Here is a 12,718-nt window from a genome sequence, read left to right on the forward strand (position 1 = left end):
GGTTATTGCGGGTTATTTCGGAATATTGAGAAAAGAAAGCCACCGCCATACGTTTCGTGTTTCTATTTCGAGCTCCTTTAAGCTACACTTTCATCTACACACTATCCCAAAATGTCTATTAACTAAATCACTTATCTCTTAACTAGCGCACACACATACACTCTTTCTCTGTCAGTCGTGTTGGGTGACAAATCTGTTGGGTTGACTTTAGCACCCAACTTTTGTGGAGAAAGAGATGAATCGTATACAAAAACAGGCCCGAAACTGCGAACCGAGAGTGCTGGGTTTAAAATCTTGTGCTTTTTCCTTAATTCGATCATCAATGGAGGGAAATTTTAACATACTCGGCTAGCTAGGTTTTCTCGTCGATTCCAAGCACTTCAAACGGCTTTAGATAGGGCAGCGGACGCTGTGGCCAGACGCGTCGTTTCTTCAGCCCCTCACCGGCACGTTCCAACCGCTTCAGCTCCTCTAGCATTGGAAAAATTCGCTGCTCTATGAATTCACCATAGGTCCACTGGGGAGGGGGAAAAGGGAAAAGAATGTGTCAATTTTAAAGAATAGTTGATCACATCTGTTGACTTACGTGATCGTACACCTCCGTCAGTGTGGAGGCAGCCGTTCGTGCAAGGTTCGAGACGGCGTTGAGCAGGCGGTAGTTCTCGCCAAGCAAATCGTCGACCCGTGCTGCGCTGCTAAAATTGTGCCGAATATTGTAGTCCGTCAGCCATCCGCGCCTTTGCCGGATCGCATCGGTGTACTCCTCGGTTTCGGTCGTTAGTGTCGCCAGGCGTAGTATGAACCGATAGATCATGCTGCCAGGGAACATGCAGCGCGAAAACATCACCATCATCGAGTCCCTGTGCAGCTCTAACCAGGCATGATGCTCCCCCGTCGGCTCCGGGCACGTTAGGCTGCTGAGTATAGGGTTGGTGCGTGCGCTCACGTCAAAGTATCCTTTCGCCGCTGTTGAAAGGCAGATCGCTAGGCTGGGCAGGGCCGCCGGAAGCAGCTCGCAAAGAACGGCAAAGTGATCGTACCGCTGCCAGCCGGTCAAGGCTAGTCCCTGCAGTCCGTGACTGAACCGATTGCCCTCGCCCTGCATCACTGCCAGCCATCGGAGTGTGTTCTCCAGATGGCGCCTGATCGGTGGCATCAGCAATCCCTCGCCATGGGCTCCTTTGAAGGCGGACGCAGCCCAGGCCGTACGGAATACCGCTGCGTACTTCTCCCACGTGGCCGACTGTACAAACTTGTAGATGTCTTCCGCATACACCCAGATCATCGGCTCGACCAGTTTTCCAATGCCGGAGGCTTGCAGTGCATCGAGCGCCATATGTCGCAGCATATCGTCCCAGACGATGACGCGCAGATGGGGCCATCGACGGCGCACGATCGTGGCCACGTTGTACACGTGATCGAGAAACACTTGATCCTTCAGCCGGTGGCGGCAGCGTGGACACTCAGCCAGGCGGTAAACCTCGTCGCAGCCGATGTGAATGTGGGTTAGCTTCGGGGTCGATCGTTCGATATCTTCCTTGTGCAGTAGATTCCCATTCTCGGCCGGCATATGGTACTCGATGACTTGCGTCAACAGTTCCTCCACGAATGCCATCGAAGCGTTGTAGCTCGGGCAAAGGGCTTGCGGCGAATCCCCCGTCTCACGCAGGTGGGCAAACTCTTTAAGCTTCAGCGCGTACTCGAGATGGCCAAAGGTTTGCACCAGCGGGATGACGGTTAGACCCAGTGCGAACGCGCTTTTGAGCAGCTCCAATATCTCGTCCCTGTTGTACGCATTCCGTGCTGCCAGTGGAAGCAACGATCCACCGTAAGGAAACATGTCTTCGTACTCTAGCAGAATGCCCGTCGCACCGAGCGTTTTCAGGATCGGCATCAGTCGTCGCAGGTAGGACACTTTCGGTGGCGCTCCCTTCAGATCGAAATGCACCAACCGTTGGGCCGGTGGAGGTCTTCCGCCTGGGCCTAGGCCGGCAATCACCGGGACGCCCATCCGTTTCAGCTCGTGCTCGTAATGGCTCTGTCGCTCGGCGGCCATGCGCATTTCGTCTGAGATGTGACGTGATGGTTGCCCTTTGCCACTTGGTTGTTGATTGATCTGTTTCCCTTCATCCGTTCGATCCTGCATAATTGCATCCCAATCGTTGGTGTGGCGAACTTTAATAAAGAAAAATATAATCATAAATCAAATTATGAAGAAGGTACTACAAGTAGAACAGTTAGACGTGTTAAAGAAATGAAGCTTTTGATTTGAAACCAACATGTTACTGGAATGATTCATAACGAGCAACGATAGAAATTAGTTCAAGTTTATATTAAGGAAATTAGTTGAATACCTCATAGTAATTATTATTAAATCATTAAATACAATTGTAAGTATTACACTACAAGTCCTACAACCGTAAAAAGAAATCCACACTTGGAGAATGCCCGGCCAATTGGCTCTGAATATCTACCTAAACTGTCTATCGACTGATTAGTATCATTTAGCTGGTAAGTTGTGAACATACCCTTTGCGGATCGCAATCCACCCGGTGTCGGTTTAACAAACTTAACGCCTCCCTCATCGCCCTCAAGCTGAACCGATCCTTGCTCACCGTGTGCTGCACCATGCGGCTCCACTCCATTGCTGCCACCGTCCAGGGCAGGGTCGTGTCGCTCGTGGAAACCCAATCGCTGCAGCAGACTCTCGTGCCGACCGCCGTGTGCGCTGCCGAGCATCAGCTCTCTTACCGACACGATCTTACCACCGTCCTCGGTAATGTGTGTAGTGTACAGGAAGCCCCAAAACCACAGCGCCAGCAGGAAAAGCAGCGAAGCGCCGAGAAAGAAAAGTTTGCGCCGCCAGCAAACTATCAGCAGGCGGGAATGCATTGCGGGCGTGTTTTGTTGGTTGTAGGTGATGGCTGGGAGGGGTTGGTTGATTTTTTAAATCTGAAATAGATATAGTTCGGCGGGGTTATCGGGTCAAAATAATCATTGATTCAATGGGGGATTTAAAAGTGAATTATAAAATTATTTCAAAAGTGTCGAAATTGGAAAAGCGAAATAAGATGTAATATCATTATATGTATCAAGAACTCCTTCTTTTTTTAAAAGGCTAAAATGGTAGAACAAATTGCCCATTGAAACCATGGATACGGGTAGCTTTCAGGAAATCAAACGTATTTGTGCTTGTTATGCAAAACAACAAAATATTATCACGTTATACAGCGTGAAATATGAGTAGTTGTCCTAGGTCATCTATAGTGTCTCATGTAATGTTTGCCTATAATGAGCATCACAACCTTCATAATGATAGGAAGATTTTTCTCATTTTTATGAGATAAATTAGATTTAAAATAGCTTTGATAGACATATAAGGAACAGCGCACAATCAGACAACACAGATTTCAGTTTCAGTCAATTTATTGTCTATAGACAGACTGGAAAATCAAGATTATCATTATAAATTGATTATTGTAAGTAATCATTTCCAGATGCAATAGCTCATAGCACACTGAAATATGATGAGGCGGATCAATAGATTGTGGATTATTTGCGATCCACGTTAGGGATACAAAAAATTTACACTGAAACCCCATTGTGTTCGATGGAGTAACTCCTAGTGTTCCATGTTAGAACTGTTTTGGTTGTCTTGAATTTGTGTATGAACTGGTTAATTCCTTTAAGTATTATTCCATGCCAATATATGCCCCAGAGTTGTAGCATTGAATCAGCATTTGAGGTGATATTATTTTAACTCTTACATCCTTACATCCTTCTTACCCTATGTTGGTGTAAGAGGTGAAACTGATCATCACGTTATCGTTTGACAGAATTTTGTTTTTACTTCATCCCGATAGTCAGCGTTTCTTAGTAGAACGAATATTAGTGGAAAGTAAGAGAAGGTGCGTCATTCTTATTCTTCTTCTGGCACAACAGACCGTTGTCGGTCAAGGACTGCCTCCTGTACCACAAGTGGACTTGCTTATTGATTTACCCATATAAGGATAGTCATAAGTCCTACGTATGGAGGGGGGGGGGGGGGCACGGTCCATTTGGGGCTTGACCCCTTGACGGGCATGTTGTTAAGTCGTACGACTTGCCGACTGTACCACGAGACCGGCTCTGGTGCGTCATTACAATAACAATTATCGCGAAGGTATCAGAAGTAAGCTAAATATCGTTCGTTGATTTACCTCTTAGCCACGACTATCATTCATTTAAGTCCATCTTAAAATCTTGAAATGGTCGGTCTCGGGGTACAGTCATCAAATCCAGGTTATACTTACCAAACAACCCTTCTTAAACTTAACCTCTAATGTAGGTTGAGCCATGTGTCTCATCATACATATGCCTGACTATCCTTACTAAGGGCTAGTAGTTATTACAAATGTTAAAATATGGTAATAGTCTTTTGAAACTTTTACAGCCTCTTAATAGAAACATCTCGATTCGTATATTTAAATTCGTACATTTTCTGTAAATCAGGAATCCTCTGTGCTAAAACTAATGGATCATCGTACAAAATTAAACTGACCACCGTTTTTAACGATCAATAAGTGATCAATGCTGATATTGTGAGATCGATCACGCAAAAAGAAGATCACTTCTTAAGACAAACGAATTACCTTTCAAACACTGTACACCAGCAAAACACATAACTTCTACGAAACAGCAAAACGTAACTTCATCCACACCAACACGCAACAGTTATTTCCCCCCTATTATCGTATCGTCTCTCATCATGCATTCCCTTAATTTGTTGCATTCCGCGTCGGGGCCAAAAAAAAGCTCCAAACATTTTCGTAACATTAAAGATTCAGCTCGAATCCCGCATCCAAAACTCGCTCCCGCAAAACGTGTGCCAAAAAGGCGGACCAGTATTTCCAGTAGCGCAGCCCGAGCGCAGTACGAAAGACTGTGGCATGCCGCCAGTTACCGTAAAAGGCTGGCGCAGGCGAATGTGTTTATTGAGTATTTGAAAAAATATGTGAATTTGTCGGCATTGAAGCCCCGGTAGTGGAGATATTGGTAAAGGCAGGGTAAAGAAGGGGGTCTTCCGAGGGCAATCGGAACAGTGCGCTGTTGACCGAGGACAATGATCATTAGATGGAGGTCGCGAACATGGCAAAGAACCGGAAAAAGGACAGCAAAACATCAAAGGGTCTTGTTTTTGATGGGATTGGGATGGAGGGCATGTACGGGTGGTTCGCTGGAGTGGTACTTCTGAAAGCCGGGAACGATTCCTCGAGGCGCGGAAGAATTTGTGGCGGAATGCATTTGAACACACGGGAAAACATGATTCTTGAAAAAGTTTCGCTTGGTATTTCTGAAATGTGTCTCCTTCAGGGGCTTGTGTTTCTGCTGGTACACACACACACACATACACACGTTGGAGCGTCCTGAGGGGAACGGGTAGCAGGCGACAGTAAGAGATTCATTCGTGAATGGTTCGTGATTAGAGTGGCAATTAACTGCTTCTACTGTCCTTCGAGCAAGAAGCACATTAGCTTTGGATATTTGGGTCCCTTTTGTAGGGTTTGATTTTACAGCATACTTCATTAATCCGATGGTTAAAACCTCTACCCCTTAAAAGTTGAGCAACATACTTCGTCGATTAAATTCAATCTCTTCATTCTGTAAGCTCTATCTGCATGATTTAGTAAACAGCATTGGGCGGCCATACTAATGAAAAACAGGATGAATGATTAATCAAGCTTTTTTGCATCCTTAGGTGTTATGGTGCAGCGGGCACACCAGAACAGAGTAAACCCTGGAAACACTACAGTGACTGATTTTTATGCCGAAAAATAAAAGATTAAATACTCTACTTCATCTGTACAACTAATCACCGGTGCAATTTTCACTTTTCTTACCTATTTCACAATGAATCTCACAACTGAGCGCTTCACTCTTTTTCACTTTCGTTTCGACACGGTGGTTTTATTGATAAATTAGCATCACAGTTCCCTTTTAGCCACAATCACACAAATCATCTGGCTCACGTTTTCCACGTTGATTTGTTGTGCATCTATTCCTTCGCTCGAGCAAACAAACACTGCACAATGAGGAAAATGCTTCACCACGAGCCGCGATACTACTTGTCACCAGCCGGACAAATCCACAGGACACTTACACAAGGGCCAAACCTCCGATTAAACGCTCTCCATTTTGCTGCAAGTTGCTCCAGCAGCAATAAACACACAACCACCTTGCTAACCAATGTTATCCGGCTGGTGGTCAATGTTATCCGGCCCAGCAGCAGCCACAGAGTGAACACGTCCTGTCGGTCGGTATCGAGTTTTAAAGAATTTTGCGTCTCCCTTGTCTCTGATGACCGGCGATGACAAAAGCCCTTTCCAGTTACAGCATCTTCATCCTCCTGCTCCACAAAACGCTAGATGCCAAGCCGTGTCCGCGCGAAGGCTGCTCCCGTGTTGTTCGTCAGCAGCGGTGGCACCTTTCGGTTTTTGTTTTGTTGTGCCCGATTGGTGGGAAAGTGCATCAGTGCGCCGAATCGGGCGTCTGCACGTCGGAATAACACGACGGAAGCGTTACACACTGTCTGAACGCGCGCGCTTGGTGGCAAAAACGGGCTGCTTTTATGCTGCTGCCTTCTTGACGCTCCGAGAACGGAGGAAACGCATGTCGATGGCATAAACCGGCTTTTTTTCGTCTGTGAGCTGGAATAAGTTCGATTTTGTTTTCGTAGCTCAATGAAAGCTAGTATGCTTCTATGTTCTGTTGGATTTTATGTAATAGGAAAACACCTTCACGTGTAAATGTATGTACTACTTTGTTAAAACCATGTGCCGTTGAAATCCTAATTGTTGTTTGTTTTTCAACTTTTTTGAGAATTTCGTTAATGACATGAGGAGCCATTTCTCAAGGAAAATGCTTTAGGTATAAAAATTGCTTCCATTTGCACAATAAACGAAATCGCCATAAACTAACTTAAGGTAGCGTGAAAGAATGAGAAAGTTTCTTAATTTATCTTTTTTTTATAAGTATATGTAGGTATGCCAATTTTGTTTCAGTGTGTTTCAAGTTCCAATAATCTGGTTGTATGTTTTCATATCTTAATTTGTTTATCCATTTGTTTTGTTTTAATTTTTCTTTCCTTTCCTTTACCTTGCTATAATCTGTTTTTATTTATCGTTGTTGTTACTTATATTCACTTGTGTATCATTTGTGTGGTTTTAATATTACCACTTCTATACAAAATAACTCTCATCATCAATTAACACGTTCGTTATGATGTGTAATGGCTCTTCTACTACCTTATGAAACAAAATATATCTAACATTTTAAAGAGTTTTTTATTTGTCCGTTTAAAAGGAGATTTTTTCTATAAGTTATCACTATGATGTATTATTTGAAAGCCAATATGCCAAATCCAAGTTGAAATAACTGAGGAAACTCCTAGCAAGCATGTTGTTCAAAATACTACCATGCGACCTTAATTATGTTATGCGATTTCACGGTTTGAATAGAATATTGCAGTTATTTACAGCTGGACAAACTATTCAAATTAATTGTCATGTTAAGAGTTTATTATTTGTGTATCACTATTTTACCATAATGTCAATATGGTCTTTCTCTTCTATTCGGCGTAACGTCCTAAGCGGACATGCCCCGGCCTACACAGGATTTTTAGACCCATTCACTATTCAGTCAAGTCCATATGCTAGGTGGCAGGGGGGGGGGGGGGTCTGTTCTAGACTTGAACCCACAACGGGCATGTTGTTAAGTCGTGCGAGTTGACGACTGAATTGCGGGACCGCCCCGCGAGAATTTTAATGATATTTTCCATAACATAGGTCACATAGGTTCCTACTAGAGTTGGGCAAAACGCACAAAAAAGCGGAACTGGGTCCGGACGATTCCAACAAATTTCGGACCCAGTTCCGAAGGGTAGGTTCAATCCAACAAGCCGGAACCGCCCAGAATCGTCTGGAATCGTCTGGAATCGTCGGAATCACCCGGAATCGCCCGGAATCGCTCGGAATCGCCCGGAATCGCCCGGAATCGCCCGGAATCGTCTGGAATCGTCGGAATTCCATTTCATTTCATGTCATTTATTCAGTGCATAACTTAATACAAATAGATACAAACAGTAACACAAGATGCTAGCGTCCATATCGAACGATATTCAGGAACTCAGTGCGCGACATTCCTGGCTTAAATGTACGACAGACAGCATTGACATATGCGCGGCGGCCGGAACGTGAACTTGAATCGTCTGGAATCGTCGGAACAGTCGGAATCGACCGGAATCGGCTCTACTATTCACTACTATCGATTGACTACGATTCCGCACGATTCCGGACGATTCCGGTCGATTCCGGGCGATTCCAGCCAATTCCGGTCAATTCCGACTGTTCCGACGATTCCGGACGATTACGACGATTCCGCACGATTCCAGACGATTTCAGACGATTCCGGACGATTCCGGACGATTCCGACAATTCCGACGATTCCGACGATTCCGACGATTCCGGACGATTCCGGACGATTCCGGTGGAACTAGCGATTCCTTCTCTCTGGAATCGGAATCGGTATCATACTTGCCGGAACCGGAGCGGAACCGTGAGTGCGATCCGCAGAACCCATCTCTAGTTCCTACTAGTGATCGGTAAAGTTGGCAAAACTTGGGAGTCGACTCCGATCCGACTCCGAAAATTTTGGAACCGACTCCGGAAGGTAGGTCTGCTCAGCAATATCCGGAGTCGTTCGAAGTCGTCCGGAGTTATCCGGAGTCATTTGAAGTCGTTCGGAGTCGGAGTCGTCCGGAGTCGTTTGGAGTCGTCCGGAGACGCAGTCGGAATCGTTCGAAGTTGTTTGGAGTCGTTCGGAGTTGTTTAGAGTCGTTCGGAGTCGTTAGAAGACGTTGGGAGTCGGTGGGAGTTGTTCGGAGTCGGAGACGACTCTTAATGACTCCAGACGACTCCAGACAACTCCGGATGACGCCGGACAACTCCGGACGACGCCGGAAAACTCCGGACGACTCCGGGCGGCTCCGTGCGACTCCAACTCCCTGCGGATCTATTGGTTCCATTTTGCCGGAGTCGGAATCGGACTATCAATAGTCGGAGACGGATCGGAGTCGTGAGTGCGCTCCAGAGAGCAGATCACTAGCTCCTACAACAATTCGTGCGCATAGGGTCAGTGGTTGACAGAGTATGGCTCACTCTCGCTATCAGAGGGCGCCTTTTGATAACAAAGGAGTTGGTCAGTAATGCATAATATGATTCTTTTATGAATTATTGGCGGACAACGACGTGCATGTAGGTATGTGTTTCAGTTCTACCTTCGATTTTGATCACTTCCTCCTCAGTTTTCGCAACACAATTGTTGGAGTACAGCTTTCGCATTCTGTTGGTCCAGAAATCTTCGTTGGAACACAGCTGGATGATGTTTGATCGGTTACATTGTTCCTAGTACGTTTTCACTGTTTGACCGGTTGCATTGACCTCCACCCCAAGCGATCGCAGCATTGTTTGCCACTTTTCCCACGGTCTTCATTTTCAGCATCCTTTGGAGCTTCTTGTCGCTCAGTGTCGACGGCCATTCGGAACCAAGCTTTTTTTGGAAGCTCTGATTGTTGTCTAATAATGGCAACTTGTTGTAAATTTCGGAACGGATTTACCCGACATCGACAAACAGCCACACGATATTCGTTTTCGTGATGGTGTGGTTTCTTTGACCGCGTACGCTTCTGAACGAAGTTATTTAACTTTTTAGGCCATCATGGTTAGACTTCGACTGATAAATCTATAAAAAATCTAAAACTGCTGTCATTTTTTTATGCAAACGTCAACACAGCTATGAAGCTTTGATTTCAATTAGTAAAATTTGTATTTGTAAAAAGTATTATACTTCAACCTGTGCTCCAATGTAAGTCTTCGCGATCAGTCTCAAGGATTTGCTCCAGCAGTGTCGATTACCAGCTGTGTCGCTATCCTGCAACTGCGCCGTGATTTGCGAGCAGCGTGTTAACGAACAAGGCAAACATTTACCATGACGCTAATACGACATCCCGATGGGATGAATGGATTCTTTTAATGACTTTCCCCCGTTTAAATACACCCGTTGTTTGCATAGCCGCAACAGAATGAGCAGGCAAAAAGGCTGTGTGAAACATTTCACGTTTCCCATGTTCACCAGATCTAGCTCGTGCAGATGTGCAGATTCTCCGACTGATTGCAATGAATGCAAATTTAATTGCCAATACGGTTGATGAAGTCACCCTACGTTGGACAATGTTACGGTAGGCATACATACACGTTTTCCATTTTCCGAGCCCTTTTTTGTGTGCTTGTGTAAAGCATGTAAAGCTCTGTACCCTAGCACGCTGAGCTGAGCCTCAACTAAAAGCTCTCGCTCGGTCAACTTTTCTAGGTGGAAAACTCTAATTTGATAAATTTTCTGGTACGAGAAGAACTAAAAAAAACCCAATTCATTTAACCGTCGATACGTGCTCTGAAAAATACAGGACGATGCATGGGTTGCATTTGGTTCAAATGCACTTTTACAGTTTTATCGAACTAGAAATCCTGAGTTTATTTTCCAACCCCTTCGTGTTTCCGCTTCCTCGTGGATTGATTATTTTTTGCGCTTGTTTGTATGTAAAAATAAATCCTTGAGCGTAAAGAAGAAAAAAAGATTCGCACAACATGTGAATGTATGGGAATTTGAACAGGTGCAATAAAACAGCTCATTAATTGCGTGTTTCCGAGCGGCAATAATCGTTAACGTTCGCAAAGGTATTGCCTGTTTTTAGACGGCTCGTTTAATGAAGGGTGGCAAATGCGCCCGTAGCCGTCGTCATGTATTTGCAACGAGTTTGTGGTATGAAAAGCTTTGTTAAGCACCAGAGCGATAATTAAAAGTAATTGAATAATGTTTTTTTGCATCGTAAAATTATGTTCATACAACTTAAAGTTCTGGCAATGTAAAGCGACAAATCCAAATCATTAATAGTATAAAATTATAATTAATTATAATAATAATTTGTTTGTAATTTTTAGGATCATATCTTTCACAATAAGGATTTGATAAACACGAATTGAAAATATCACACACGTTTTAACAACTATCTTTCTTGGACAGTTCTGGAAGAGGAGTAATGTTCAAATTAATATAATTGAGTGAAAAGTGAATTGAAAAATTATTGTTATTGGATTGAATTAGGCAACCGGTATCCAATTCCACAGGATACAGCGGCTACGAATTTTTCAACACCTATCGTACTGTATCAACTAAAATTAACCAGCAGAAAGTAATTTGATGAAGCTTTTTTTATTCTTCTATACAGAAAGTTGGTTCCATAGTGTGTAATTCACGTAATGCACCGATTTAACCGCATTTGATGGTGTATGTTTGTATACTACAGGGTCGTAACGGCATACAAATGTGTCGTTGCTTGGATTGAGTCTTAAATTGATCAAGTCACGCTTACCCCTTAATTACAAACAATCGTTATACTGTTTCCTTAAACGAACTATATCGCGGATACATACGCTTTAGAGCGTATAGAAGCAACTGAGTAGGGAATACCAATGTTTTTATAGTAATAAATATGAAGAGCTTTTTAAATTTGTCTACATAACTTTATGATAATAATCCGCATAAAATGTGATGGCAATTCCACCTACCTGTAGAACACGTTTTAAAGCCGCTCCATGATGCTCCATTCAGCCCTGTTGCTTTGTGTCCCGTTTGTCACCATCCGCCGATGGCGATGAATCGACAAAGCGGACCACATTGGCGTGCTGGCCTTGCAGATTGCTTCCGGACGAGTCGGTTGTATCCGTGCTGGAGCAACAGTCGGGCGTAAGCCCCACGGAGGCCAGCTTTAGATGTGGAGACTAAGAAAGCACCCAACAACGGGCGGCTGGTAAAACCGATGATAATGATGTTACCGATCACACGTCGAACAACTTACCCAGCGTTCCAAATCGCAAAACTGTATCGTGTAGGTGGCACCACCCCCGGACGGTAGTAGGGAGTGAAACTTTCTCAACTGTAAACCACGCTGCGACACGAACAGTACGGCGACGGAACGAGACACGAAATGTTCTTCCACTTCTGGCGAGGGTTCCCGAGTCGGCACAGGTACACTGTCCGATGCCATCGTGGCAAAGTGTGTTCAACTACTGGTTGTCTGGTCTGGTCACGGCACACTATACACTACACACACCGACACTAATGTGTGTTCCGAGGGCAAAAAGGCATGGCAAACTGTGTCGTCTAGGCAATTCTTCCGATGACAACATATACGGCTCACTAGGGACTTGCGTGATGTCAGTCAGTTTAAAAAATATCATTCATGCATCACGGAACGGTGCATTGTGTCTGGGACCCCCGTGCCACTGTGCCATGATTTGTTTGTACCTACAGGTGTGAACGAAATCAATAGCTAATGGATTCCTGCTGACCTACATCCACTGTTTTAAAGGCAGTTAGCACCATAATTTTCAAAAAAAAAAGCTGCAACAAAGTGCAGCGCCGCGGAGTTCTACGGCCAATGGCGATCAAGCTGGATTTTGTTGAATGTATTGGTTAGCTAGCGTAATGTAAAAGAGGAACCGGAACTACAAAGTAATATGCACCATAAATAATGCACCAATGGCGCTGTAAAGTATTTAGTGCATCACTGTGAGTCCACGTGTCGGTAAAACAGCCTAGCCAGCCAGATTCTATTACTTTGAAC

The 12,718-nt window shown here is 44.5% G+C and overlaps 1 protein-coding gene across 4 annotated transcripts; it reads right to left on the bottom strand.

Annotated features, from left to right (window-relative positions):
* Positions 1 to 48: 48 nt before the first annotated feature.
* LOC120948653 (hexosaminidase D) lies at positions 49 to 12,598 on the bottom strand. Of its 4 annotated transcripts, none has more exons than XM_040365246.2 (5): positions 11,951 to 12,598; positions 11,661 to 11,873; positions 2,616 to 2,952; positions 587 to 2,175; positions 49 to 517 (listed from the first exon to the last, which is right to left on the bottom strand). In XM_040365246.2, the coding sequence occupies exons 3-5, from the start codon at positions 2,890 to 2,892 to the stop codon at positions 353 to 355; spliced, it is 2,031 nt and encodes a 676-aa protein (XP_040221180.2). In that variant the 5' UTR covers positions 2,893 to 2,952; positions 11,661 to 11,873; positions 11,951 to 12,598; the 3' UTR covers positions 49 to 352. The 4 variants fall into 4 exon arrangements, with proteins under 4 accessions (XP_040221180.2, XP_049462826.1, XP_049462828.1 ...); XM_049606869.1 differs by having other exon boundaries at positions 2,529 to 2,952; positions 11,951 to 12,523; XM_049606871.1 differs by lacking the exon at positions 11,951 to 12,598 and having other exon boundaries at positions 2,529 to 2,952; positions 11,661 to 11,941.
* Positions 12,599 to 12,718: the final 120 nt, after the last annotated feature.

The sequence above is a fragment of the Anopheles coluzzii genome, chromosome 2 (genome assembly GCF_943734685.1).
Source record: "Anopheles coluzzii chromosome 2, AcolN3, whole genome shotgun sequence".
Taxonomy (NCBI): Eukaryota; Metazoa; Arthropoda; class Insecta; order Diptera; family Culicidae; genus Anopheles; species Anopheles coluzzii.

Excerpts from the sequence above, each read along its gene's own strand:
- LOC120948653 (XM_049606869.1), bottom strand. The coding sequence starts at position 2,892 with ATGCATTCCCGCCTGCTGATAGTTTGCTGGCGGCGCAAACTTTTCTTT. Across the intron at positions 2,176-2,528 it reads TGGATTGCGATCCGCAAAGG|TTCGCCACACCAACGATTGG; the intron begins GTATGTTCACAA and ends TCTTTATTAAAG. Across the intron at positions 518-586 it reads TGACGGAGGTGTACGATCAC|TGGACCTATGGTGAATTCAT; the intron begins GTAAGTCAACAG and ends CCCCCTCCCCAG.